The sequence below is a fragment of the Colossoma macropomum genome, unplaced genomic scaffold, assembly GCF_904425465.1.
Source record: "Colossoma macropomum unplaced genomic scaffold, Colossoma_macropomum, whole genome shotgun sequence".
NCBI lineage: Eukaryota > Metazoa > Chordata > Actinopteri > Characiformes > Serrasalmidae > Colossoma > Colossoma macropomum.
This window is the reverse complement of record NW_023494810.1, coordinates 18,889,296-18,913,376: the sequence shown is the minus strand read 5'-3', so window position 1 is coordinate 18,913,376 and position 24,081 is coordinate 18,889,296. Positions and strand designations below refer to the sequence as shown.

Genomic DNA, 24,081 nt, shown 5'->3' with positions numbered 1-24,081 from the left:
AGCATTGCCATCCTAAAAGAGACCAATTCCATCAGGACAGAAGTGTTTCATTGTAGGAAAAAGGTGATCAGTCAGAATAACCCCTCTGTCTAAGGGGTTGAAACAATGCCAGTAAAAGCCAGTAAAAGCTCCCTGTAGGGGTCAGGCCTTCAGGTTTTTACTGTTCTCTTGGGGTATGTCACACATGCACTTGCCCACTTGTGGAAATTATGATCGATGAGGGTGAAGGATGACTCAACTGACCATGTCTTTTTTACATTTATGTAGACCCTTCATCTTTGTAATAGGGTTTATGCACTGAAGCCTTATTATGATTTCTCTACCTTTGTTGACGACAGATTGTTTTTACTGACCAGGCCTGATGGCATTCTGCATGTGACATTGACATGTCACAGTGCATAGTAGGATGTTAACTGCTTCATTTTATCATGTAGTACACCTTCACTAATCCATCTGTACTCATTATGTTTCTCCACTCATTTATTTAGGTTTTTCCTTTAATTTGTCACCCATCTGTACATAACAGTATAAATGCAAAAAATACAGTAACATTAATTCAACCTATTGAACAGGTACCGTATTCTGAACCCACACGCTATCCCCGATGATAAGTTTGTAGACAGCAGGAAAGCAGCTGAAAAGCTGTTAGCTTCGCTGGACATCGACCACAACCAGTACAAATTTGGACACACAAAGGTAAATCAGCCCCGCAGCCTTGTTCATATATAGCTATATTGACCACACAAGAATTAATACACAGTGCATTCTAAAGAATCCTGTGAGAGAATTCAATACAATAGCAGTTCTGCTGTGTGCATACCTGTGCAGGTGTTCTTTAAGGCAGGACTTCTGGGGCAGCTGGAGGAGATGAGGGACGAACGGCTGGCGAAAATTCTTACGCTGTTGCAGGCCGTCAGCCGAGGGAAAATTATGAGGATGGAGCTCCAGAAGATGATGGAAAGGAAGTAAGTAGTTTAAATAGATACACAATACACCTTGTGAGTAATACTTTAAAACAAGCTGTGAACAAATGAACATGTTCAAACACTGTACTCACTAGAGGAAGAAATATATAGACAGTGTCATGAAAAACAAACAGGGATGTCATTTACAGTGCAAATATGGCAGTTTAAAATAAGGCAATTGTTATTCTAGTACAGTGCTTAGCTAGCTCATCGTTCTTGTGCTAACGTTGGGCCACATGTAGCTACTGTTGTTATCATGTGATCTATTTTATTTTGCTTCATGTTTTGTTGTACTGTATTTGTATGCAGAATCAGGTTAGATTTATAATTTTTTTTTCTGCGCCATTGTCTTATGTATACTTTCCAATGCCCTATGTATATACCTTTTATTAATGATGTTCTCTTTAATCGTCATGTTTGGTTATTATGTTAGAAATTTTCATTTTATTCCATCATTTCCCCCCTTGTGTAACCTTATGTAACGCACTCTATGATTGATTAATGTGGTTATACTTGATGACTTATTGACCAATAATGTTCAAACCATTAGTGATGAGTAAATATTGAATAATGCACTGTAAATATTAAAGTGTAAAGTAAAAAGAAATCAAAAGTAAAATCCATCAACTATTCCCTACTAATACAGGTGATCAATAATTTGCATACTGGAAATTCACTGGTAGTGACAATTAAACTGCCAGACTTCCTACAAATTTAGTAGTCCAATTAACAGTCTGGTGAGCTTTATATACAACAGGGCAGGATAAAATAGCAGCAGTTGGCACAGCTAATTTGGACTTTACTGGTTATAAAAGCTATCAGGCCAACTATGCAAGCAATAAATACCCGCATACAAGGTGTACCTAAAAACCATTAAGTCAGTGTTGGACCTTTTCTGTCCCAAGTCTCGGCCCAAAATAGGCAAACTGGTGTCTTGAACCCAACTCCTTGGATGTCAATAGCCACCTAAAAGCAAGCCAGAGTTTTAAAGAACAATAATCAAGACTTTTGATGGCAAATGTACACTGTTCTATGCAGGTACGTTTTTCGTTCATCAAGGTACAAACAATGTAAATGTACCCTCAAAGGTACAACAGTAGTTTTATGGTCCAATTGTGGACCTTAAATTTTTTTTTTTTCAGATGAGAAGTATACATTTGTATCTTTTCATAACCTTATGTTTTAAAACAGAACAATAAAATAAAAAGCCTGGAGATGAGATGGGGTGTGTGGAGTCAACACAACTTAGAAAATATAATTTCAATGGATTATGGTACAATTATGTTCCCTGACTAAAGGTACTGAGATGTACCATTGAGGGTACCACCCCAGTGACAAAAGGGGTACTGCCCCAGTGACAATTTTGTACCTTTTTTCTGAGAGTGTATTATAGCAAAGATTGTAAAACACAGTATTGGCACCAAAAGACAAAACTGTTGAAAAAAATAAAATGTAAGGCGTAATGGAGAGTACATACCAAATAATATATGTTAATAAATAATAAATGCATCATATATGACAAGTGATAAATGATAAGGCAATAATTGATGTAATAAGAGTAAACAGAAACAGTTGACAGAAGTCAAAAGTGATTGCTCTCTCAGCCTTGTTGCTATTTCTCCCCGTGTGAATAAAAGAGCTAAATGTGACAGGAGCACAACAACCTACCCAACAGAGGAACTGTATCAACTCCCTCCGTTCTTTACAAACCCCGAATATGTCTGGCACAGGATTTGATCCTCCAGTAAAATCCATATCAAAGGTGACATTTCACTTATTGCTTATCTAAATGATGGCATTTAACTTCTGGTAACGTCTGGTTGCAATACTAGTTGCCTAATTATTTTCATTTTTACAAAAACAAAAAAGAAAACCACTGTCTTTGATAATAAGTGGTAGGGCAGTGATAGGTTTACTCATGGCTGTACAGTTATCCAAACCCTTGTTTCTAACAATTCTTGGGTTCAAACTATCCAGTAAACAAAGCTGTGGGCTTCTCCCAGAAAGATATGACAGTTATTACCTGTACAATAGCTCAAACAACTGGTGTTTCAGTACTGGTTCAGCTCTTTTCATTCGCCCATAGAGGGTTTGGCTCTGACTGATTGCCCGTGTGCTGTTTTGTAGGTGAAAAGTCTCAGCTGTGTGGCTGTATCTTGTATACAGCATGCACACAGTCAGTCCTAGCAGGACAGTGGTGAATAGTATGGCTAGGAACATTATCAGACAAGTTGTAACTATGTGCTCATACCTTTTCAGTTCAGTCATCCATGTTTTAATCAAATTCATCACTGTCAATTTGTAAAGGCTGTGCTTCCTGTCAGGTTTGAGCTGTGGTTCTTGGTCTGTAGTGTTTGGAGGTGCTCCTCAGGCAAATTGTTGATCTCAGCAGCTCAAGTGCTTTGGAACAATGGTTCTGATGAATCCACACCTTTCGGCCTTCCGTTTTAATTGCTGTCGGAGTAGCTAAGATCACTTTGAAAAGCCCTTCTTCTCTATTATCTGAGGTTCAGCCTTCAGTGGCACCTTTCACCTGGGTAAGGATTTCTTCTATGGATTTTTAGTAAGAATCATGCTCATTCAACGCTAAAGGTAGAGTGTTTAGCCAGTTAATTATGTAACTAATTTAGCAATTTTAGTTTTGAGAATGTTCTGCAATGCCTTGTAACTGAGGGTGATATACATGCCCCAATCTATGTTTTATCCTCAATACTTGCGTAATTGTTTGTTAATTTATTAACAAAATACTAGATATTATCAGAGCTTATTTTATTTAGTATAACTTTTCTCAATAGGAGTGCCGTCTCTACAATAGGGGCCTGGCCCCACCAGATGTCGCTGTGGAGTAGTGCACGACCTGATCAATAATTCATCACAACAACTAATATATATATTTTTTCTCTTAGTAGCTTAAACTGTTGCACGTTTATTACATATGACAATGGTAGGGCTGTCCGATACATCCCAAATATCTTCCTTACCTGTCATGTAAATGGCAGTAGATCACCTACTTCTCCCAGCAGTTTTAGTTTGATGAGCATGGGGAGCCCCATAGGTATCCTCTAATCAATTGAGACGTTATGGTATGGGTGTTGCTATGCAGCTCCAGCATGTATCTGCATGTATCCAGCTGCAGACCCACAATACTGCACTTTCAAACTCTCACTTTTCAGAGACAGATCAGTTCCTTACAAGTACGCCTCTAGTGGCTCATTTCAGAATTGCAGTCACTTTGCTGCCCTTACGAGAGAATTTTAATATGGCTTTTTTTTTAGCACCAAAATGTATCATTCGCGTTCAAGTGGTTTTTGTGACAGATAAAGAGAATACTGAGGTTGTGAAATGTTTGTTTATTAGCTTGCTGGTATATATCAGTTGGCCTGTTTTACTGGTGTTTTGAACCCATATACTCTTTAAAAGGATGGATGAAGGTTCTTCAAGGGTTCTTCAGTAAAGGAAATGGTTCTATTTAGAATTGAGTTCTACATAGAACCATTTCATGCTTGGTTCAAGGTGAAATGCTTTTTCAGATTAATTGAGAATGTGTTGTACATGTTTAAAATTTACTTCATCATTAACATTCATTATATTTTTACAATCTAATCGATTCTATGCTTCACTATGATGAAAACAGCTTTGACATCACAGCTCAGCCAGTTCATGCTGCCTTCATCAGAACCATTAGGGTTAAAACCGGATATTTTGCTTTCTAATGGGAATTGGCATAATGGTTACCATTAGAGACCACTGGTTTCCTGTAGGACACTTTTAGATCCCATTAGGAAACCATTAAATTCATTTAGAATCAGTCTCAGAACATGTTAAACAATTAGAGTCCTTTCCACTGTGATATCAACCCATCAAGAAAACACAGAACACTATTACTGACTATTGGACACCACAATTTAATGGTTTCTATGATTTTTTTACAACATATAAGCAAGTTAATTTCTCATTTTTTGGGGACATTTTTGTTTTTTCATTACAAAAGTGTATGGAGTATGTAATAACATACAAGCCAGATGAAAGATAACACCAATCAATGCTAGTAATTGTTCATTTATTACCTTTAAAAAAAATTACTTGCAACATACAACATTTTGTGGCCTTTTTTTCCCACTGCCCTTTGCTGTACATGCGTTGGCACATCGCATGATTCATAAATGGTAATAAAATAACAAAGAAAATGAGTGAAACACCGTATACTGTATATTCATGAACTATGACCTAGACCCACAGAGCTGTGCATGTATGTTTTTTCAACATTGTTTAAGTAATAGATTAAAGACATGCATTCGTATCTCACTAACACACAATTATTACAAAATTAAACCCTTGAAATGTATAAAAATCTAACAGTAGATATTGACCAACTTCCGATACAAGTCTTTTTATGTTGCATCAGCCTATAACATATAACAGGCGTTAAATAAGCTGTGTGAAATCAGTGTGTACAACCCGTAACAAATACTAACAGGGAGTGCATCCAAGGTGTCTGTATATCATAGCTGCCAACAGTATGGACATCTTTGCCATTTTGTGCACTCTCACCCCAGCTCTTCACTGCACATGAGATGGTTCATATGATTCATGTAAGGTTGATAAATGATAATAAAATAATAAAGAAAATTAGCAAAAAACAGTATACTCTCAATTCATGAACTATGAACTAGTCCCAAAGAGCTCTGCATATACAAACATTTTTTCTGTTACCTCTAATTTCACAAAGAAATGTTTCAAAGTTGTTTTCACTATAGAAAGTAAAAGAAAAGAGACTCTTGTGGATAAGCTGTTCTTCGCAGTTCTCTTGTCCAGGCAGTGGGAAGCTGCAAATAAGTAACTAACTTCAGCCTTGTGGCAGTGGGAAAGTCAGAAGCTGACATACTTCATCTAGCCTGCCGTACTTTATCTGCTTCACTTGAATTGATTAATGGATTGGTGGACTTTGAGAGAAAAGTTTTTGACAAGTTTGCCCAGATGAAAGATTATCATATTTTCTTTTAGAGCAGTGAATGTCACTGGTGAGCCATTCTGCATTATTACAAGGGTGTTATCCCTAATGCCCATAAAGTAGTGTTTCCATGCTCTCAAATGTTGCTTTGGATATGTAGTTGCAGACTACAATGATCATATACTGCTAGATAACTTTGGATTTGTTATGCGATGCTGTACAACAAGGTTTTGTGAGATCTTTTGTCGTTATCATATCACTCATATTCCTGTCTCCACTTCCAGTAACTCCTGCACCACGTCACGTTAATTTGTGAATTTGTGATTTCATTGATGGAGTGCATTTGTGTTTGGATCAGGTTTATGTATGTCGATGAGTTGGCTGCTGCCCCTACAGTTTATTGTGCCCCACTAGGCTTTCTGTGGCAGAGACGCCACTGAATGGGAGGGGCTGCGTGTGTGCGTGAGAATACGTGTGTGTGCTCACAGCGCTAGGGGGCGTTGTTGCTCTTTCCCGAGCGGGAGGGGATGGGGTGTGTGAGTAAGTGTGTGCGCCCCACTTTTCTTCTCTGCTGTTGGGCATTTCTCTCCCTCTCCCTCTCTGCTCCGCTGTCAGCTACCTGCGACACTTACACATTACTGATGTTACTGTTATTGTCCGCTGTTGTATCCGATTTTTAAGTTTTATCTTAATCAGCTCAATCACTTGTTTCTACTTTCCTCCTCCTTCCAAATACCATTAACTTTATCGCTTTAAATAACAGCTTTGGCACATCTTTGCATGCAGTTGGTACATTTAGACGCGTTTTATCTGATCAAACCGGTTTCCCAAAGAATAGATTTTATAATTTATTGATATCCAATTACTTTCAATTCTTGTTCAGAAATTTTATTTTTCTGTTACAATCCTAATTAGGGGAGACCAGGTACGGTTGTAACACTTTTGTTTCAGCACCTGTAACTCACTGAATTTTTGAGCTAGAGTTCTCAAACTTTTGTACAAAGTACCGAGATTTGTTTACTACAAATGGCTTCAAAAAAGGCCTCTGCTGCTTAGTAAAGTTCTGGTATTTTCCAACACACAGACAAAGTCTCAGGGGCTTATTTATTAATAATTAATTATTAATGATAATCTCTTTAATCATCATGTTTGGTTATTACTTTAGAAATTATTAAGTTAGACATTCTATTTCGTCACTATCTGATTCTGAAATTTCTGCTGGTATTGTCCAATTCTGTAAATTTAGATAACCAAATAATATCTGCAAAATTATCATGCTAAACAATATTACTGTGGTCCAAATTTAATTATGAAGTACCACATGTAAGTGTAGAGCCTTACCCTGTAGCTTTTATTTTCCCTGGTGATAACATAATGACTATATAATTGCTAATGGACTAGCTTTAAATATTACTTAGTAATTTATAATGATAACTATATTCTGCACAGACAACATGCGACACTGTTAACATTCAGTGATTCTCAGCGTTTGTTTGGAAATTAAACATGGCCAAACTGGTGTACTGGCACCCTTCTTCTGGACAAGCTGCTCTTTACTAAACAGTAGACCCCATGTACCAGAGTTTCTTTGCCAGACTGTATTCTTTGTCAGACTGAAAATCTACATTATAATTTTTCCAAGTGGTTCCAAATGGCGTTCATAACTTATAACCTATACAAGCACTGCAGGCTTTGCTATTTTTGAACTAACCATAGATTAGAAAGATCATATAAAGGGAATGGTTAAATGAAGCTGAAGCAATAAAAGACATTGTGGCATGTGAACAACAATGCTAAAACAATAACTTATATAATATTGGCATTAATTTAAATGATCATGATATTTGATGACAATTATTAGCCCGAAGCTAGTGTCAGCTCGTGTCAGCTCTGATTATGCTGCAGTTTACTGCAACGATAATTCTGTACGGCTCCTTGGACTGCTCCCTTGGAGCAAGAAAGACAAACTCTCTACTTGCACTCTGTACTGTTCAGTATTAGAGTTACATGATAGCAGTCACAGGCCCTCATCATAGGAGAGATATTTTCAGGGTGTATTTGTTCAGAAACTTGTGTGATCAATACAGTCAAACAATGTCATAAATACACATAAACGCACGCATACTCATACACCAACCCCATACTCCCCATACCCTAGTACACACCTGGCCTGAGCACCACCTGCTCTTTCGTTATTCGAGGTTGAATGTTGACACTGTCCTAAAAGCACAGGACCATGTGGTGACAGCTGCTTAACACCCCTTACCCCAAAATTGCTGGACCCTCTCAACACAAGAACTGCCCACAGACCTAGAGCCTGACTCAGGATTAAACAAACTCACTTGCAGCAGCCCAATTTATAAATACACTTCAGATACCTCACCACTGGGTGGTCTGAGCACATGCACACATACACACTGATTAGCATAACATCCATCCATGCAAGCATCAATGTGAGAAGCACATGACTGAGCTAAAAATGGGCTCATATTTAGCAATGCAAATATGGGGGGGGGTGCTGCTATCTCACCATGATGCAGCAACTTACATTTATATTAATGTTCATATTGATATTTATACTGACATTAATATTGTCATTCATACTTCATTCAAACACATATATTCATATTCCTATAAAACAGAATCTGAATCAGTCTTAAGCTTTGAAATATAAAGAAATAATGCAGAAATTTCTGATTTCGGTTCTCATGGACAGAGACATGAGAAGTAGGGGTGCTAAAGGGATTGCACCCAGATTTCAGGATTCTGCAATGCTAAAATAATTTCATTTTATTGATTTAAATAATTACTTCACTGCAACTTTAAATAAACTGAGCAAAGACTTATGCATGGCTGTTTTAGGGTGGAGTTTTTCAAAAATCTGCAGTAGGCATGCACTTTTTAGGTTAATGTTCCATTAGCCATCCAAGCTACTTCTTTTGCAAACTGGTGGCTGCTTTGCTGCAGTCTCATGGCTGGTAAGTCTCACAAGTTTTCACACTCTCAAAAAAAATATTTGTTTCACAAAATTGTTGTGTCTTATGCATCCCAGTAATTATTTAGATAACACCGCTTATTATTACTGACACCTCACATTACCAACCAGACTATGATTTCACAAGCTGACATTTAAAAAGCCAACTAAAATGGATGCTAAGCAAAATCAGCCAGCATCTAAACAGTGCACATATGCAATAGAACATTCCACCTCTGCAGGTTTTCCTTCACCCACATCCATATTTCTATTAGTATTAAGTTGACAAGTGTAGTATATTGATGTCTCTTGCCACATTGACATTATGTTCTGTTTGATAAAAATTATCCAAAAAATGTAAAATTGACATGTTTTTCTATAATGTCACAGCATACATCATATATATACTGCATCCCCAACTTAAAACGCCTTCCCTCATCCCTGCTAATGGAAGTCAACAACCATTATTGTAAATGCATAACACCTGAAACATTAACATAAAACATTATTTTACATTTTTTAATCTCATTAATCCTAACTTTTTCTTTTTCTTTAGGGAGGCTGTGATGATCATTCAGTGGAACATTCGATCCTTCAACATTGTGAAAAATTGGCCATGGATGCGACTCTTCTTCAAAATCAAACCTCTATTGAGGAGCGCTGCCACAGAGAAGGAGCTTGCCACCTTGAAGGAGGAGTTCCTGAAGCTGAAGGAAGCTCTGGAGAAATCTGAAGGCAAACGCAAAGAGCTGGAGGAGAAACAGGTCAGCTTAATCCAAGAGAAAAACGACCTGTCCCTGCAGCTTCAGGCTGTAAGTACCAGCAACAACTGTCTAAATTACACACTAGTTAACCGTACTTTCTGCAAAAGACAATTAACAGCCAATTAGAAGAGTCTTTGGATAAAATCCAAAGCATGGTCAAAGATTACATTAGAAAAGAAATTGTTCTTTAGATGTTAAAGGAAGTGTGATGTTTCTTCTACAGGAGCAGGATAACCTGGCTGATGCAGAGGATCGATGTGATCTGCTCATTAAGACTAAAATCCAGCTGGAGGCCAAGGTGAAAGAGATGACAGAGCGTTTGGAGGATGAGGAGGAGATGAATGCTAACATTTTGTCCAAAAAACGCAAGCTGGAGGATGAGTGTGCAGAGCTAAAGAAAGATATAGATGACCTAGAGATAACGTTAGCAAAGGTGGAGAAAGAGAAACATGCCACAGAGAACAAGGTGTGCATTCAGTTTTATCTGTGATTAGTAACATTTTCACCTGTGTTCAGCAACTCAGTAACATTTTATCTTGAGTTTTATCCACAGTTTACTACAGGGCCACAATGCTGCAAGATATAAACTAAAATAAAAAATCTGCATGTAAATGTGTGCTCTAGGTGAAGAACCTGATTGAGGAAATGGCTGCTCTGGATGAAGCGATTCTGAAGCTCACCAAAGAGAAGAAAACACTGCAGGAAAGCCATCAGCAGACACTTGATGACTTGCAGGCAGAAGAGGATAAGGTCAACACGCTGACTAAGGCCAAGGCCAAGCTGGAACAACAAGTGGACGATGTGAGTTTTTTTCATTTTGCCCTGTGTTTTCATAAGAACTGTAAATAAATGTTTCCTGTTGTAAAAAATAACTTTAATCCAAGTAATTTTGATCCATTTCTATTCATAGGGTCAGCTGACATTATCAAATGATGAAACAGAAAAACTGTTCCTTGACAGTAACTATATATCCTGTGCTTGGCTTGCAGTTGGAGGGTTCATTAGAGCAAGAGAAAAAACTGCGCATGGACCTGGAACGGACAAAAAGAAAACTGGAGGGAGATTTGAAGCTTTCTCTAGAGTCAGTGATGGACCTGGAGAATGACAAACAGCAGTTGGAGGAGAAGCTGAAGAAGTGAGCCTCATGCTTCAATGCATCAGAACGCAAAAAAAACAACCCCATAAACAACACACAAATCACCTTCATCTAAATTTAAATAAAGCCTAGATCAGGCATTTGCACAGGAAAGGTGCTTGAGTCCCACCTCTTTTGCCCTCAGAATGTACAAGTGCCCTCATGGTTAGTGTGTATAATAATTGTCTTTTATAAGGCCATTCTTCAAGATCCATTGCAGCGAGTGAATCAGCTCAGGTTTCACAAATGTCATTGTTCTGGCATCCCCTTTGGTGCAGTCTACTGAGATTTTGCCTCAGTTTTGCTTTAGACCTCTCATGAATGCACACATCACAACTATGGAAATCATGCTGTCGCCTCATAGATTATCAGTTCAATAAAGCAGTAAAGCACTTACAATCTAGTGTCACTTTGCATAATGTGGTTATGTAGTACAACCACTAAACAAATGGCAAAAAGGCATGCTAATAACTTGTAATTGTAGTAAAACAGGATTTATGTCAAGCCCTGTGAAGCTCTTAAATACAGTTGCAACTTGAAGTTATGTCGTAATTAGGTACAATAGTTTCTCATGTTTGTTTGGAAGTAAACCTTGTATTTCTGGCAGCTTTGGGAAAGAACTCTTAAAACCACATTCACTTTTCTCTGAAATATAATTATATATATATTCTGTTTTCAACTGCAGGAAAGACTTTGAAATGAACCAAATAAATTCAAAGATTGAAGACGAGCAAGCACTTGTTATTCAGCTTCAAAAAAGGATTAAGGAACTGCAGGTCAGTGACATTAGTGCCTATAACTACCATTCACTGTGATGTTTAAAGGAATAAACTACGTTTACCAACCTAATCTCTAGCTGCTGCAAGTGAAACACATGGTTTGATTACCATGGACAATAATTTCAATTTCCCTGTACTTAGAAAGAAAACAGAAAAAAGATTAACTCAGAACGAATAGAATCCAGTGGGCCACTGCATGGACATTATTGCCATGGTAATCAACTGTACACTACAGATGCAACAGAGAAAGATTAGGTTTCAAATCTCTGAAGTATTCCTTTAATATGATTTTCCTGGAACAGGCTCGGATTGAGGAGCTGGAGGAGGAACTGGAAGCAGAGCGTTCAGCACGGGCAAAGGTCGAGAAGCAACGTGGTGATGCTGCACGAGAACTAGAGGAGCTAAGTGAACGTTTGGAAGAGGCAGGGGGCGCAACCTCCGCTCAAATTGAAATGAATAAGAAGAGAGAGGCAGATTTTTTAAAGCTGCGGCATGACTTAGAGGAGGCAATGCTTCACCATGAGGCAACAGCTGCTGTGCTGCGTAAAAAACATGCAGACAGTGTTGCTGAGCTCAGCGAGCAGATAGACAGCTTGCAGCGCATCAAACAGAAACTGGAGAAGGAGCGGAGTGAAGCCAAGATGGAAGCCGATGACTTGGCCTCCAACGTGGAGCAGCTTGCTAAGAGCAAGGTCAGAGCAGCAGAGTCTGAAAACAAATTAAACACACACACCATCCATCCTGCAATCACCATATGACTAGCCTCAGCACCATATTCTAGCTTACTGGCTGACCACTATGCTGGTTGAGCTTCTCCTAGTGGTCAGTAGAAATGGTTAGTAATTCTCTCCTTCTCATTGCTTCCCTCATTCCTCATCCGCTCATCTGTACATCACCTGACATCTGCTTTTGCCTCGTTAAGCTCAGACTTCAGACTCAGTGAGGGTCTCTAAATCTCATTCTGCTTCCAGGCTAACACTGAGAAAATGTGCAGGCTATATGAAGACCAGCTGAACGAGTCGAAGGCCAAAGCGGAGGAGCTCCAAAGGCAGCTCAACGACTCAAATACACAGCGTGCCCGCGCGCAGGCTGAGAGTGGTACACATCAAATAAAAAACACATTAACTTTGACCCACATATTACCATAATAGCACAACAATGTAGCAGTAAACATCACATATTTACAGGTTCCCTTCTTTCCCTTACTGCTATTCAGCTGAGTTGGGCAGAAAGCTGGAAGAGCGAGATTCTTTAATGAGCCAGTTGCAACGCATGAAAAACACCTGCACCCAGAACCTGGAAGAACTGAAGAAACAGCTGGAAGAAGAGAATAAAGTAAGATAGGTCACATTATAGCAAAAAGTATGTGAAGGAGTGGCAAAATATGTTTCTTGAGGGCTGGTGTCCAGCGCATTTTGATAATTTTCCTGCTCTTAACACACCAACTAAACCTGGCAACTAACATAAATAAGGTGTGCTTGAATAGAAAAATCATCAAACTACCAGTGCTGGTCTCCCAACCTTCAAGACCACCCCTGTTCTAAGAACTGATCAATATATCGGTTGGATAAGTATATCACATACATGTAAAATGCATCCAGACTAGGGTACATGGTCAACCTTTATATCATTCTTAAATCACTTTTTCAGATATTCATTATACAGCAAAAGAGAGAAGGACAGGGTGCAAATATATAACTCCGTTTCCAAAAAAAGTTGTGACGCTGTGCAAAAAAAAACAAAAAATGTTTGTAAATAAAAACAGAATTCAATGATTTGCAAATCTAAACCTGAACCCTATATTTAATAAAAAAAAATACAAAGCACCTCACAAATAATTAGGTTATCTGGCAACAGGTCAGAAACATGACTGAGCATAAAAAGAGTATTCCAGAGTCTTTCAGAAGTAAAGATGGATAGGGGTTCACCACTGTGTGAAAGACTGCGTGGCCAAATAGTGCAACAATTTAAGAATAATATTTCTTAACATAAAATAGCAAAGAACTTGGGGGGTTCATCATCTATGGTATATAATATCATTAAAAGATTCAGAGAATCTGGAGAAATCTCTGTGCATCTCTTGAGCATGTTGCCAAGGATGCGTTGTTAAGTATGTGTTTAGGAAGGCAGAGAAAGCGTGGCTGTATTTACTCTAGGTGCCTTCAGCTAGAACCAAAAACACACACACACACACACATTTTTTAAACCACATATCTTTCTGGGTCCCAGGGAGAACCAAAAACAACAAAAAGATATTTCACTGTTACCTCGACAGACATGTTAGCATGTCATCCTCTGAAGAGAATAACTTACTGTATGTATACTTCTGTGAGCTGCATTTTTAGTGCTACTGAATTGTTTAGCCTGCTAGCACCAGTTTAACATATTTGTGTATTGCATTAATTTAAGTGTAAAACCTATTTTTTTCCTTCCCTGTGGTTAACTGGACATCCTTTCATTACATCTTATGGATACTTGCATATCAAAATTGGTCTCTATCAAAGTAAGTCTTTCGGATATTCTAACCTGAGTATTCCCATGCTGTGAACTAAACATATTTCCTGTGAATGCTCAGGCGAAGAATGCTTTAGCCCATGCTTTGCAGTCGTCCCGACACGACTGTGACTTGCTGAGGGAGCAATATGAAGAGGAGCAGGAAAATAAATCTGAACTGCAGAGGGCACTGTCCAAGGCCAATGCTGAAGTGGCCCAGTGGAGGACCAAATATGAAACGGATGCCATCCACAAGACAGAGGAACTGGAGGAAGCTAAGTAAGTGCCTGTGGTTCAGGTGGAATTCAAAGAAATGTTTAAGCTCCAGGTAATCCAACTCTAAATGGTTTCATGTTGATCTTGTTGGCACACAGTATGTGCAAGGTAGGCCAAGTGAATAACTTCCTAGTGTTTATATTAACTTCTCTTTGTAAATTTTAGCTTGAACTTCACCCTCACTGCTGTTGCTTGCTTCTCCATCTAACACGCAACTTTTTTCAAAACTATTTATCAATTTGTTCCTGCTTAAGTGGTCTCACTGTCTGTGGGTCTGAGCAACCTAGCATAGTGTAGCCTACTGTGATATTCTGTCACTGCCTGTGAACATGACTTATCTGGAACCTTCGATTTTCAAAATCAGCATTGGTATGTTCATACATACTTAGCTGAACAATCCTCAAACGAATCCTCAAAAACAATGCTCTATGTGCCTTTGTGCATATTCTGCATGCACTGTTTTTTTCAGTCAAACTCTGATGGATATTTTATGTGACCCTGTGTTCTCAGGAATGTTAACAAAACCGAGTGTCTCCGTTCATAACTTTATAACATCAAATAAATGAATGAATTCCCTCAAAAACAGGAAGAAGCTGGCAATCCGTCTGCAGGAAGCCGAGGAGCAAGTGGAAGTGTCAAATGCTAAGTGTTCTTCTCTGGAGAAGACGAAGCACCGTCTCCAGACAGAGATTGAGGACCTGTTGGTGGGTCTGGAACGTTCTAACGCTGCAGCCGCTGCACTCGATAGAAAACAGCGTAACTTTGACAAAGTGCTTGCGGAATGGAAGCAGAAGTATGAAGAGTGCCAGTCTGAGCTGGAGTCTTCACAAAAAGAATCTCGCAACCTGAGCACGGAGCTTTTCAAATTGAAGAACTCCTATGAAGAAGCCCTGGACCACCTGGAGTCCATCAAACGCGAAAACAAAAACCTGCATGGTAAAAACTGAGGACAAGGTTTTCTGCTGGATTTACACCAGCTTTATTTGAATCTTAATGAAAACAGTATAATTTCTCCGCAAGTCTCTGATTTGCATTTTTTCATTTATTGTTTGCCAGAGGAAATTTCTGAACTGAATGACCAGATCAGCCAGGGAGGGAAGACCATCCATGAACTGGAGAAAATCAAAAAGGGTTTAGATGTGGAGAAGAGTGAGATTCAGGCAGCGCTGGAGGAAGCTGAGGTAGGTTTTCTTGGTAACACTTTATAATAAGGGTACATGAACTGGCAGTAATTAAGGCATTTACTAACTAATCAGAAAGTAATGAGTCATTAATCGGGAACAAATGAAGTCATATATTAACAATCACAAGACTAAATAACTAACACGTACTAATGAATGAAGATGAAGGTAATAAAGGCTTTATTCAGTGCCTGAATTAATTAGGAATTCATGTGTTAATTAAGCATACAAAAAGAATGTTACACATTACAGTACACAATGGCAAACTGCTAGAAGCTGTTTCATTCTATTCATGCAATTTTATTTGTCATACTGTTACAACAGAAACATGAACTGTTGTATGTTTAATAAACTGTAAACTAGTTTATTTACTGAAAATAGGCATTTGATTTAATTAAAAATTAAAATGTGAATTATCTTAATATATGCCACAGTTATTCTGAGAAATACCACCTTCAGAAAATGAAAATGTTTCCCATTATACATCTATTATTCTTTTTAAATATTTGCTATATCTGAATGTTTTATTAATGGAAACACAGCATTTTGCAATGTAACACTTCAACTATTTCCGCAGCTGGAAATTGCTGCTATTTTTCTTCGCCAGTAAATGGCAGTAATTGCGTTAAATGCTATATGTCAAGCGGCCATAGAGTCTTGAGTGAATATCTCTAGTACAACGTTTAAGAGAAGTGAATGAAAATAATTAAAATAATAAAAAAATTCAATACTTCTCTTTCCACCTTTTTGCAATATTTTATTATATACGTAATTTACATCGCAGATATAATATTTACACGTGGTATTGTTGTCTGAGTGTTGTGAGTGCTAGTATGTATTTTGTTCCTCACCTCTTTTTAGACTAAGGTGTAAAACATGCAGCTGTTAACTGTGGCGAAACAGAACGGATTTGCAGGAGCTATTATTTCTAAATTCGTTATAAAGTAGCTTAAATATTTGGTTTGGTGCTTAGTTATTTGCAATAAACCTTTTTGGTTTTAATAGTAAGGTGCTTGTGTTTCTCATGAGCATCGTGTGATTGTAGTAGTAATATGTAGCGTCAGGCACGTCTATTCTGTCTGGTTAAAATCACGTTCATTTTATGCTGCTTGGTTCATTTGTTATTCCTCCTTTGACAGGGACTCTTATTGTGAAGGGCTGTGTGTGCGGTGGCAGTGCTTCACAGGGCCTAGTAGTAAACAGACTGAGTCGGGACAGCGAAAGGGCGTGCTAACTGTGCTTAGCCGAGCGCTAACCTAGCGCCATATTTTCCCCTTTCTTTTGTACTCCGTTCTGAGTTTTTCAGTAAAGCTGAGTCACAGACTCGATCTTCAACTTGTGTGAGTTATTTGGAAACACTGCTGCAGTATGAATATCTTTGTGACTTTAATTAGCTAGCAGTTCTGTCCGTTTTACAGATGTTTGTGGAACTACAGAACCAGTATATATTGGTTTCTCTTCGTTTTCCGTGTTACAGTGACATATTCACGTGCTCTAGTTCTGTGTATTGTGTAGAAGTCATAAGATGATAATAAAATGTGCTTTTTTATTCCTGTGAATTTCGTCAATGTCATGTTTTCATATGAGCCATATTGTAGCTACTTATACTTCATCACTGTTCTTGAGAGGGCAAAAGAATGACTGTCATTTTGGTAAGTAAAATGATTAACCCCTGCTATTTTATTAGCTCATGAACTCATCATGAAGAATTAGTATATAATCAGTAATAAATTGTGATTTGCTCATCACTTTCAGGGGCACAAACATGAATTCATTATGAAGAATCAGTATTTAATGAGTAATAAAATGTGACTGGTTCATCACTTTACTTTAGGGGGCACAAACATTATGAATTCATCATGAGTTATCAGTAATCACTGCTTTCTTTAAAGTGAATTGACAATGGACACTGCACAGTATTGTATTTTTCTCACTCTGACACACTTCAACAAGCACAACAGGAGCTTGTAAATTAGCAGTTGAGTTCAATCAGGTGTACTAGATCTGGGAAAGCACAAAAATGTGCATACAATTAAGGATTCTTATGACCCCAGGAGAAAGACAATCCAATAATTAACTCATTTCTGAGTTCAGTGGTAACTGTAGGCTAAACTATTCCCTCATGAGGCACTCTGTATCAATACAGGAGTTAAAACATGTCATATTATTAACATGAAAGATGAATTAAAACTATGGCAACTCTCAGAAATGAGGACTAGTTGCAAAACAATGTCAGTGTAAGCTTTTAATTTTACTAAACAGTCACTAGGTGGGTAGAAACAGACAAGGTAACATAAATCAAAATCAATAAACTCAAGACCTGACAGATAGAAACAGGCAAATACAAGGGCTGCTTACACAACATGATGAAGAAGAAGGACAAGATGATGAGAGGATGGAGCTATAAAAAAAAACAGTTGACTTTGATAGGCATAATATTCCAGAGCACTGTTTCTCGGGGGATCTTGTGACAACATTAATTAACTGATGAATTCCTAATAAATTCAGGCACTGAATAAAGCCTTTATTACCCTTATCTTCATTCATTAGTACATGCGTTAGTAATTTAGTCTTGTGGTTGTAATATATGACTTATTCATTAGTAAATGCCTTAATTACTTCCAGTTCATGTACCCTTATTATAAAGTGTTACCGTTTCTTGTGAAAACAGGAGGTGACTGAATGGGAGTGACCTAGACCAATAATAATAACAATAATAATAAGTATGCGTCACTATTCTGTATTTGTGTCTGTTTGCTGTGTTAGGGCACTCTGGAGCATGAGGAGAGTAAAACTCTGCGAATCCAGCTGGAGCTTAACCAGGTCAAAGCTGATGTGGACAGGAAGCTGGCAGAGAAAGACGAGGAAATCGATAACCTGCGGTGTGTTTCTTCAGGCAGGACATGGTTATGAATGAAGGTGCTGCTTTTAGCAGAGGTCTGCAGCGTTACTTAGTGGAAATAACACTTTGATTTCTCTAAATTTAGTCGAAATCACCAGCGTGCTCTGGAGTCCATGCAGGCGAGCCTGGATGCGGAGGCAAAGTCTCGCAATGAGGCTCTCCGGCTAAAGAAGAAAATGGAAGGTGATCTGAATGAGATGGAGGTTCAGCTAAACCACACAAACCGCATTGCAGCAGAGGCTCAGAAAATGGCCCGGAATCTGCAGACCCAAATAAAGGTAAAGGAAAATAAAGTGCACACCAATGCTGTAACACCCTGATTAATCTGCTGCAACCATAGCATTTAACTCTCTATATACCAATGAGACATTTAATTAAAATATAATTAAGCATACATAAAACCAAAACTTGTTGCTTTGTATTTTTATGGTCAGAACATGAACCAGAGCAACAGGGCAAAAAAGAATTTGGCCTGCCTCTTTTCAAAGTACTGGGGTGATGCCCCACCACTGATTGATGTTTGATTAAGTTCACTTCATTTGTTTTTACCTCTGACCTATAGACCCAAACAGGCAGAGGTTCAAACTTTGTGGCGTAACTAATTAACATTCCCAAAAAATATAACCTATGCAATTTTGGGTTCAATTATCACACAATTCAATGTTCTTTGAAGAAGTGAACCAGGAAAGTCCGGGGGGGCAGACATTTAATTCGCATAAAAAACAGTGTGAATTTGCACTGCTGTCATTTTGTAATATTATGAGTAAATGACATACCGAGAAAATGGTAATAATTCATACATTTTTAAAACAATACCTCAGCATGGTGGTATGTATTGATGTATTGGAATCAATGTATTTTAAATTGTGTCCCATCACTTTTGGAGGACAGAATGGCATGTTAAACTGTTCATTTGTTCATGTAAGCTAAAATATATGTAAAGTACTATGTGTTAACAACAGGACCTGCAGATTGAGCTGGATGAAACACTCCATACAAATGAGGACCTGAAGGAGCAAGTGGCTGTCACTGATCGCAGGAATGTCCTTCTGGCTGCAGAAGTGGAAGAATTGAGAGGTCAGCTGGAGCAGAATGACCGTGCCCGAAAACTGTCCGAACACGAGCTGCTGGAGGCTATGGAGAGGGTCAACCTGCTACACTCGCAGGTGGACATCATACACATTACATACACACATTACATGGTTGGAAACACCTGTGGATTTTTTCAGATCTGAAGTAAGAGTTAAGCTTGATTTAAAGTACAGTTCATCTGATGGTGATAGTTTTGCTGGTGTACCAGGTGTGCTAGACAGGGCATATCTTTTAATTTACTTTTAAACCCAGACTTTGGAAACACTTTATGAAATCTCCACAGGAATGTCGCCAACAAGTCATGTTCAAATATTTAAGTGTGTGAATGTTAGTGGCTCTTAACAGGGTAACATAATGTCAGTGACACGTTTGGAAACACCTCTTGTTGGGGGCACACAGCAGTAATTTGTTGGTTTTAAAATTGGAAGCATAGAAGAGGTAGAGTGGCAGTAGGGTACACAAAAGTAAAAAGATACGTAGTGTTGCACTCCTTTTGTGTAATTTTCTGTCAAATATTTCCTGCTTTTTTTCTGACACAGAAAAATGAATGACTTGTATGTAATGGCTGTTTAGAAGTGAAATAAACGAAAGGGTCGTCTCTGATTTTTGCACAGTACTTATAGTACTGCATATAGTACATCATTGTGCTTAATGTTAGACTGTGAATTTTAGAATGAGCCTCTGTGTGTGTGTATTTCTGGTCAGAATACAGCACTGATCAACCAGAAGAAGAAGCTGGAGAGTGATTTGTCGGTGCTGTCAGGTGAAGTGGATGAAGCGGTGCATGAGTGTAGAAATGCAGAAGACAAAGCCAAAAAAGCCATCACTGACGTGAGTGATGGCACACTGACTCGGCATACTTATTTTTATTATTTTGGAAAACTATAATATTACCAAAAAATGACCAAAGTATATAATATGGCTGAAATATATCTAAAAGGAGAGAGATTGCACATCTGTCATTAAACAGAAAGACAATATTAAACACACCAGCTATTATTATAGTGGTAGTTCATCTGTCATAATTCTCATGCTATTTATGACTACAGGATCCATATCTAAACCCTTAAACTGTGTGTGTTTAGGCAGCAATGATGGCAGAGGAACTGAAGAAAGAGCAGGACACCAGTGCTCATTTGGAGCGGATGAAGAAGAACATGGAGCAGACAGTGAAAGATCTGCAGATGAGGCTAGATGAGGCTGAGCAAATCGCCCTCAAAGGGGGAAAGAAACAGATACAGAAACTGGAGAGCAAAGTAAGAAACACACACACACTGCATGATGTAACACACATCTTCCTTAACATAACATGTCAGTGGGGATGTGATTTTGTAATGATTTGTTTTTGTTATGTTTTCTGTGCTGTAGGTGAGGGATTTAGAAAGTGAACTTGAGTCTGAGCAGAAGAAGAGTAATGAGTATCAGAAAGGAGTGCGGAAATACGAAAGGAGGATCAAAGAGCTCACCTATCAGGTACAAATACACAACCATTACCACAGATCTTTTCCACCACTAAGAAAGCCTTACATTGCTTTAGACTGGATGCTAAAATTGTAGGAGGTGCCGATCTTTCACTAAACTGCACTACAATAGATTTGTTTGGTTAAAAATGAAAGAATCAACATTATCGATTTAACACAGAAAAATATGCTAAAACATGCAAGAAACGCTAACCTCATGCTGCTAATAGTCAACTTTTCACCCCAGGTGTGTCCAGCTCCAGTCATGGAGGGTTTTAGTCCACCACAAAAGTGGATTTTCCTTCTCAAACACACCTTATTCAACTCAGCAATTCTACAGTTAGTTACTCGGTTTAATAGGTGTATTATAGCAAGAAAATTTCCAAACTTGGAGGGACCTGTTAATTGAAATCCAGGTTGTCAGGGGATTTAGTGAGAGTATTTCAGATTACACATTGAAATCAACATTACACAGTGCAGTTTGAACAGGGAAATTGTCCCAATTTCTGCATAATTCAGTGATTGTGTTTGATGTGAAATAGTGAATTGTAGAGAAACTTTCTGATTCAAATTTCTGTACAGTGGTGGTAACAGGAACCAAGGGGTCACAATGTTTTCCATGCAAATATAGCCATTTTCTTTACTATACAAAATGATCAATTAACTTGCATGTGTCTTCTGAGTGTAAGCCAAAACACTATTTCAAAACAATTATAAAAGAGGCATCTCAGTCAGCAGGCATATATATACATATATACATAATTAAATGGTTAAGATGTAAACAAAGTCATTCGTTTTCATTTCATGTTAGAACCCTTTGCGTGGGAGATTTTAAAGGAATTACACTCTTCGGACTCTTTGTTCCTCTTACAACCACTATGAACTATTTTCTATTTTCTCTAGAACAGTGCATTTCACATCAAACCATTCTTAATGACTTTGTTTACATCTTAACCATTTAATTATGTATATATTTAGAAAATAGAATCAATGTAATTATCTGTGTGTTAGCCAATACCACTCTCTGTTTTTATAGACAGAGGAGGACAGGAAGAATCTGGCACGTTTGCAGGAGCTCATCGACAAACTGCAGGCAAAAGTGAAGAGCTATAAGAAACAAGCAGAGGAGGCGGTATGTTCACGCTGTGCTATAACTGCCAAGATTTATCCTGTTAGTCAAAAAACTTAATTCAACTATTCAGTCATACTGGTTAACTTCCAGGAAGAGCAAGCCAATTCAAATCTGACCAAGTACAGGAAGATCCAGCATGAACTGGATGATGCAGAGGAACGAGCTGAAATAGCTGAGTCTCAGGTCAACAAACTGCGGAGCCGCATCAGAGACCAAGGCAGCAAGGCAAGCACACGCAGATGACTCTAAAATAAATAAATGTAAAATTAACAGCAAACGACTGTACACATGATATACTCATGTTTCTTCCTCTTTTTCAGCTAGTGGAGTGAGAATGGTGTTTTTTCTTCAAGAACACAGTCCTCAGCTGCAACAGTTTTTGTGACTGTGAAAATAAACTTTTTGGAAAAACTCTGAAAACTCTAATGTATCCTGTTATCACCACATATGGCAAATCATGACTGTACATCAAGACATAAAGAAATGTTCTTCTCAGTATTAAAAGGCAGTTTAAAGTAAACAGTGGGCCGTCACTGTAGAATTCATTTCAAGTCAAGGGCAAGTACTCATACATCCTGAATGTAACTTTAAATATAAGAATTTAAATTCTATTGTTTTCCTGTAAATCTTCAGAGGTTTTTTTCTGACACAAGGGGCCATAAACCTGTCAGTGATACTCTGATTGTGACCACATTTGATACGTACAAAACAATTTGCAGCTGAGGCTGAGACATTTAACTTAAGTTGGCTTAATTGAATCAGCTCTTGCAATGCTCACAGCGCTGCCAACAATTTAAAATATGATTATTTCTATCTAAGACTATAATGAAGACACAAAAGTGGTTTCAAATTACACATCTTAATGAGCCTTAACACTTTGCAAATATATGTATGTTGCCTAATTTCACAGGAATTCAACAAATCTTGATCACAGAATCAAGTGTTGTATTTCTTCCAGCCACGAAAGGGAGCATAAGCAGAAACTGCACATGAGTATCTTGAAATATACCATGAGTCAAAAGCTTTACTGTATTTATCCTTTACATTCCACCAAGTCTGTCAACTGTGCAAATACAAGTCTGTAAAAAACACAGTATTTGCTCAGTTGAAAAAGGAAAATGGATGAAAAAAAGAAAATGGAAAACAATCTGTGGAGAAATAATTATTAAAAACTTCATGACTTTTAAGCACAGTGTGGCTGCAAGATTTAAATAAAGTGGTGTCTCCTGGCTTATTCTGCCTTAAAAGGATAAAAATACATCTATAATTGGTATAACCAAATTTAAAACAAATCTTCAAAATGACAAACTGAGGGCATATTATGATTTAATTTTACAATTACAATAAATGCAAATTGGGAACAAGTTTCTAAAATAGTGCTTGGTTTCTTTAGTGCCAGTTGGTGCCTCTTGTAGCTCACCATGAGAACATCCACCTTTGAAGACTGAGGTTATGGGTTCAAATCCTAGTCATGGACGTTGGACAGAGCTGTAGAAACTATAGTATACATATTACCAATCGATCTTAGTCATAAGAAAAAGTAAGTCTTTCTTAAAAATCCGACCATCTGCTGCCTTCTATGACCAGAGGTCAACACATAAGTCCTTATGATGCTTAGACCCTGATGATTGCTGCTTGTGGCTACGTTTAGGGGTCCAAGCACCTTTAGGTGCATGGAACCCTATTGTGTTTGCTAGGATTTTTAGGGGTCCAAGCACCATAGGTGTAGAGCGGGCTGGAAATCGGATCACATCAACACAGCCTTACAGGTATGAATCTGAAGAGGGAGACTGTGAACAGAAGCCTGACCCTGAACCTGAAAATCATAGCCTTGTAGCAGCTTCTCAGCGGTACGGTTTAGGGCCATATTTCTGTTTGTTAGCCAGATGACTGAATGTTTTGCATTTTAACTGTAATATTAACGCAAACCTGAAGTCGGCTTCTAATTCGTCAGCTTCTTGTTTGATTTTTTTCTGT

At 38.1% G+C, this 24,081-nt stretch overlaps 1 protein-coding gene across 3 annotated transcripts in view; it reads left to right on the top strand.

Moving 5' to 3' along the window:
- Positions 1-23,080, top strand: part of myh7ba (myosin, heavy chain 7B, cardiac muscle, beta a) — a 46,281-nt gene extending 23,201 nt beyond the window's left edge. Inside the window, exons 22-43 of one of the 3 annotated variants that reach the window (XM_036560231.1) lie at positions 573-696; positions 829-965; positions 9,447-9,702; positions 9,878-10,120; positions 10,279-10,455; positions 10,644-10,789; positions 11,475-11,565; positions 11,871-12,260; positions 12,540-12,666; positions 12,785-12,903; positions 14,144-14,340; positions 14,924-15,273; positions 15,394-15,518; positions 18,285-18,400; positions 18,506-18,698; positions 19,383-19,586; positions 20,218-20,343; positions 20,598-20,768; positions 20,881-20,985; positions 22,009-22,104; positions 22,195-22,329; positions 22,425-23,080. In XM_036560231.1, coding sequence (XP_036416124.1) covers positions 573-696; positions 829-965; positions 9,447-9,702; positions 9,878-10,120; positions 10,279-10,455; positions 10,644-10,789; positions 11,475-11,565; positions 11,871-12,260; positions 12,540-12,666; positions 12,785-12,903; positions 14,144-14,340; positions 14,924-15,273; positions 15,394-15,518; positions 18,285-18,400; positions 18,506-18,698; positions 19,383-19,586; positions 20,218-20,343; positions 20,598-20,768; positions 20,881-20,985; positions 22,009-22,104; positions 22,195-22,329; positions 22,425-22,436 — 3,640 coding nt within the window. In that variant the 3' untranslated portion in view covers positions 22,437-23,080. The remainder of the gene's footprint in view (positions 1-572; positions 697-828; positions 966-9,446; positions 9,703-9,877; positions 10,121-10,278; positions 10,456-10,643; positions 10,790-11,474; positions 11,566-11,870; positions 12,261-12,539; positions 12,667-12,784; positions 12,904-14,143; positions 14,341-14,923; positions 15,274-15,393; positions 15,519-18,284; positions 18,401-18,505; positions 18,699-19,382; positions 19,587-20,217; positions 20,344-20,597; positions 20,769-20,880; positions 20,986-22,008; positions 22,105-22,194; positions 22,330-22,424) is intronic. The other 2 variants (XM_036560232.1, XM_036560233.1) reach the window with 2 other exon arrangements.
- The last annotated feature ends 1,001 nt before the right edge of the window (positions 23,081-24,081 follow it).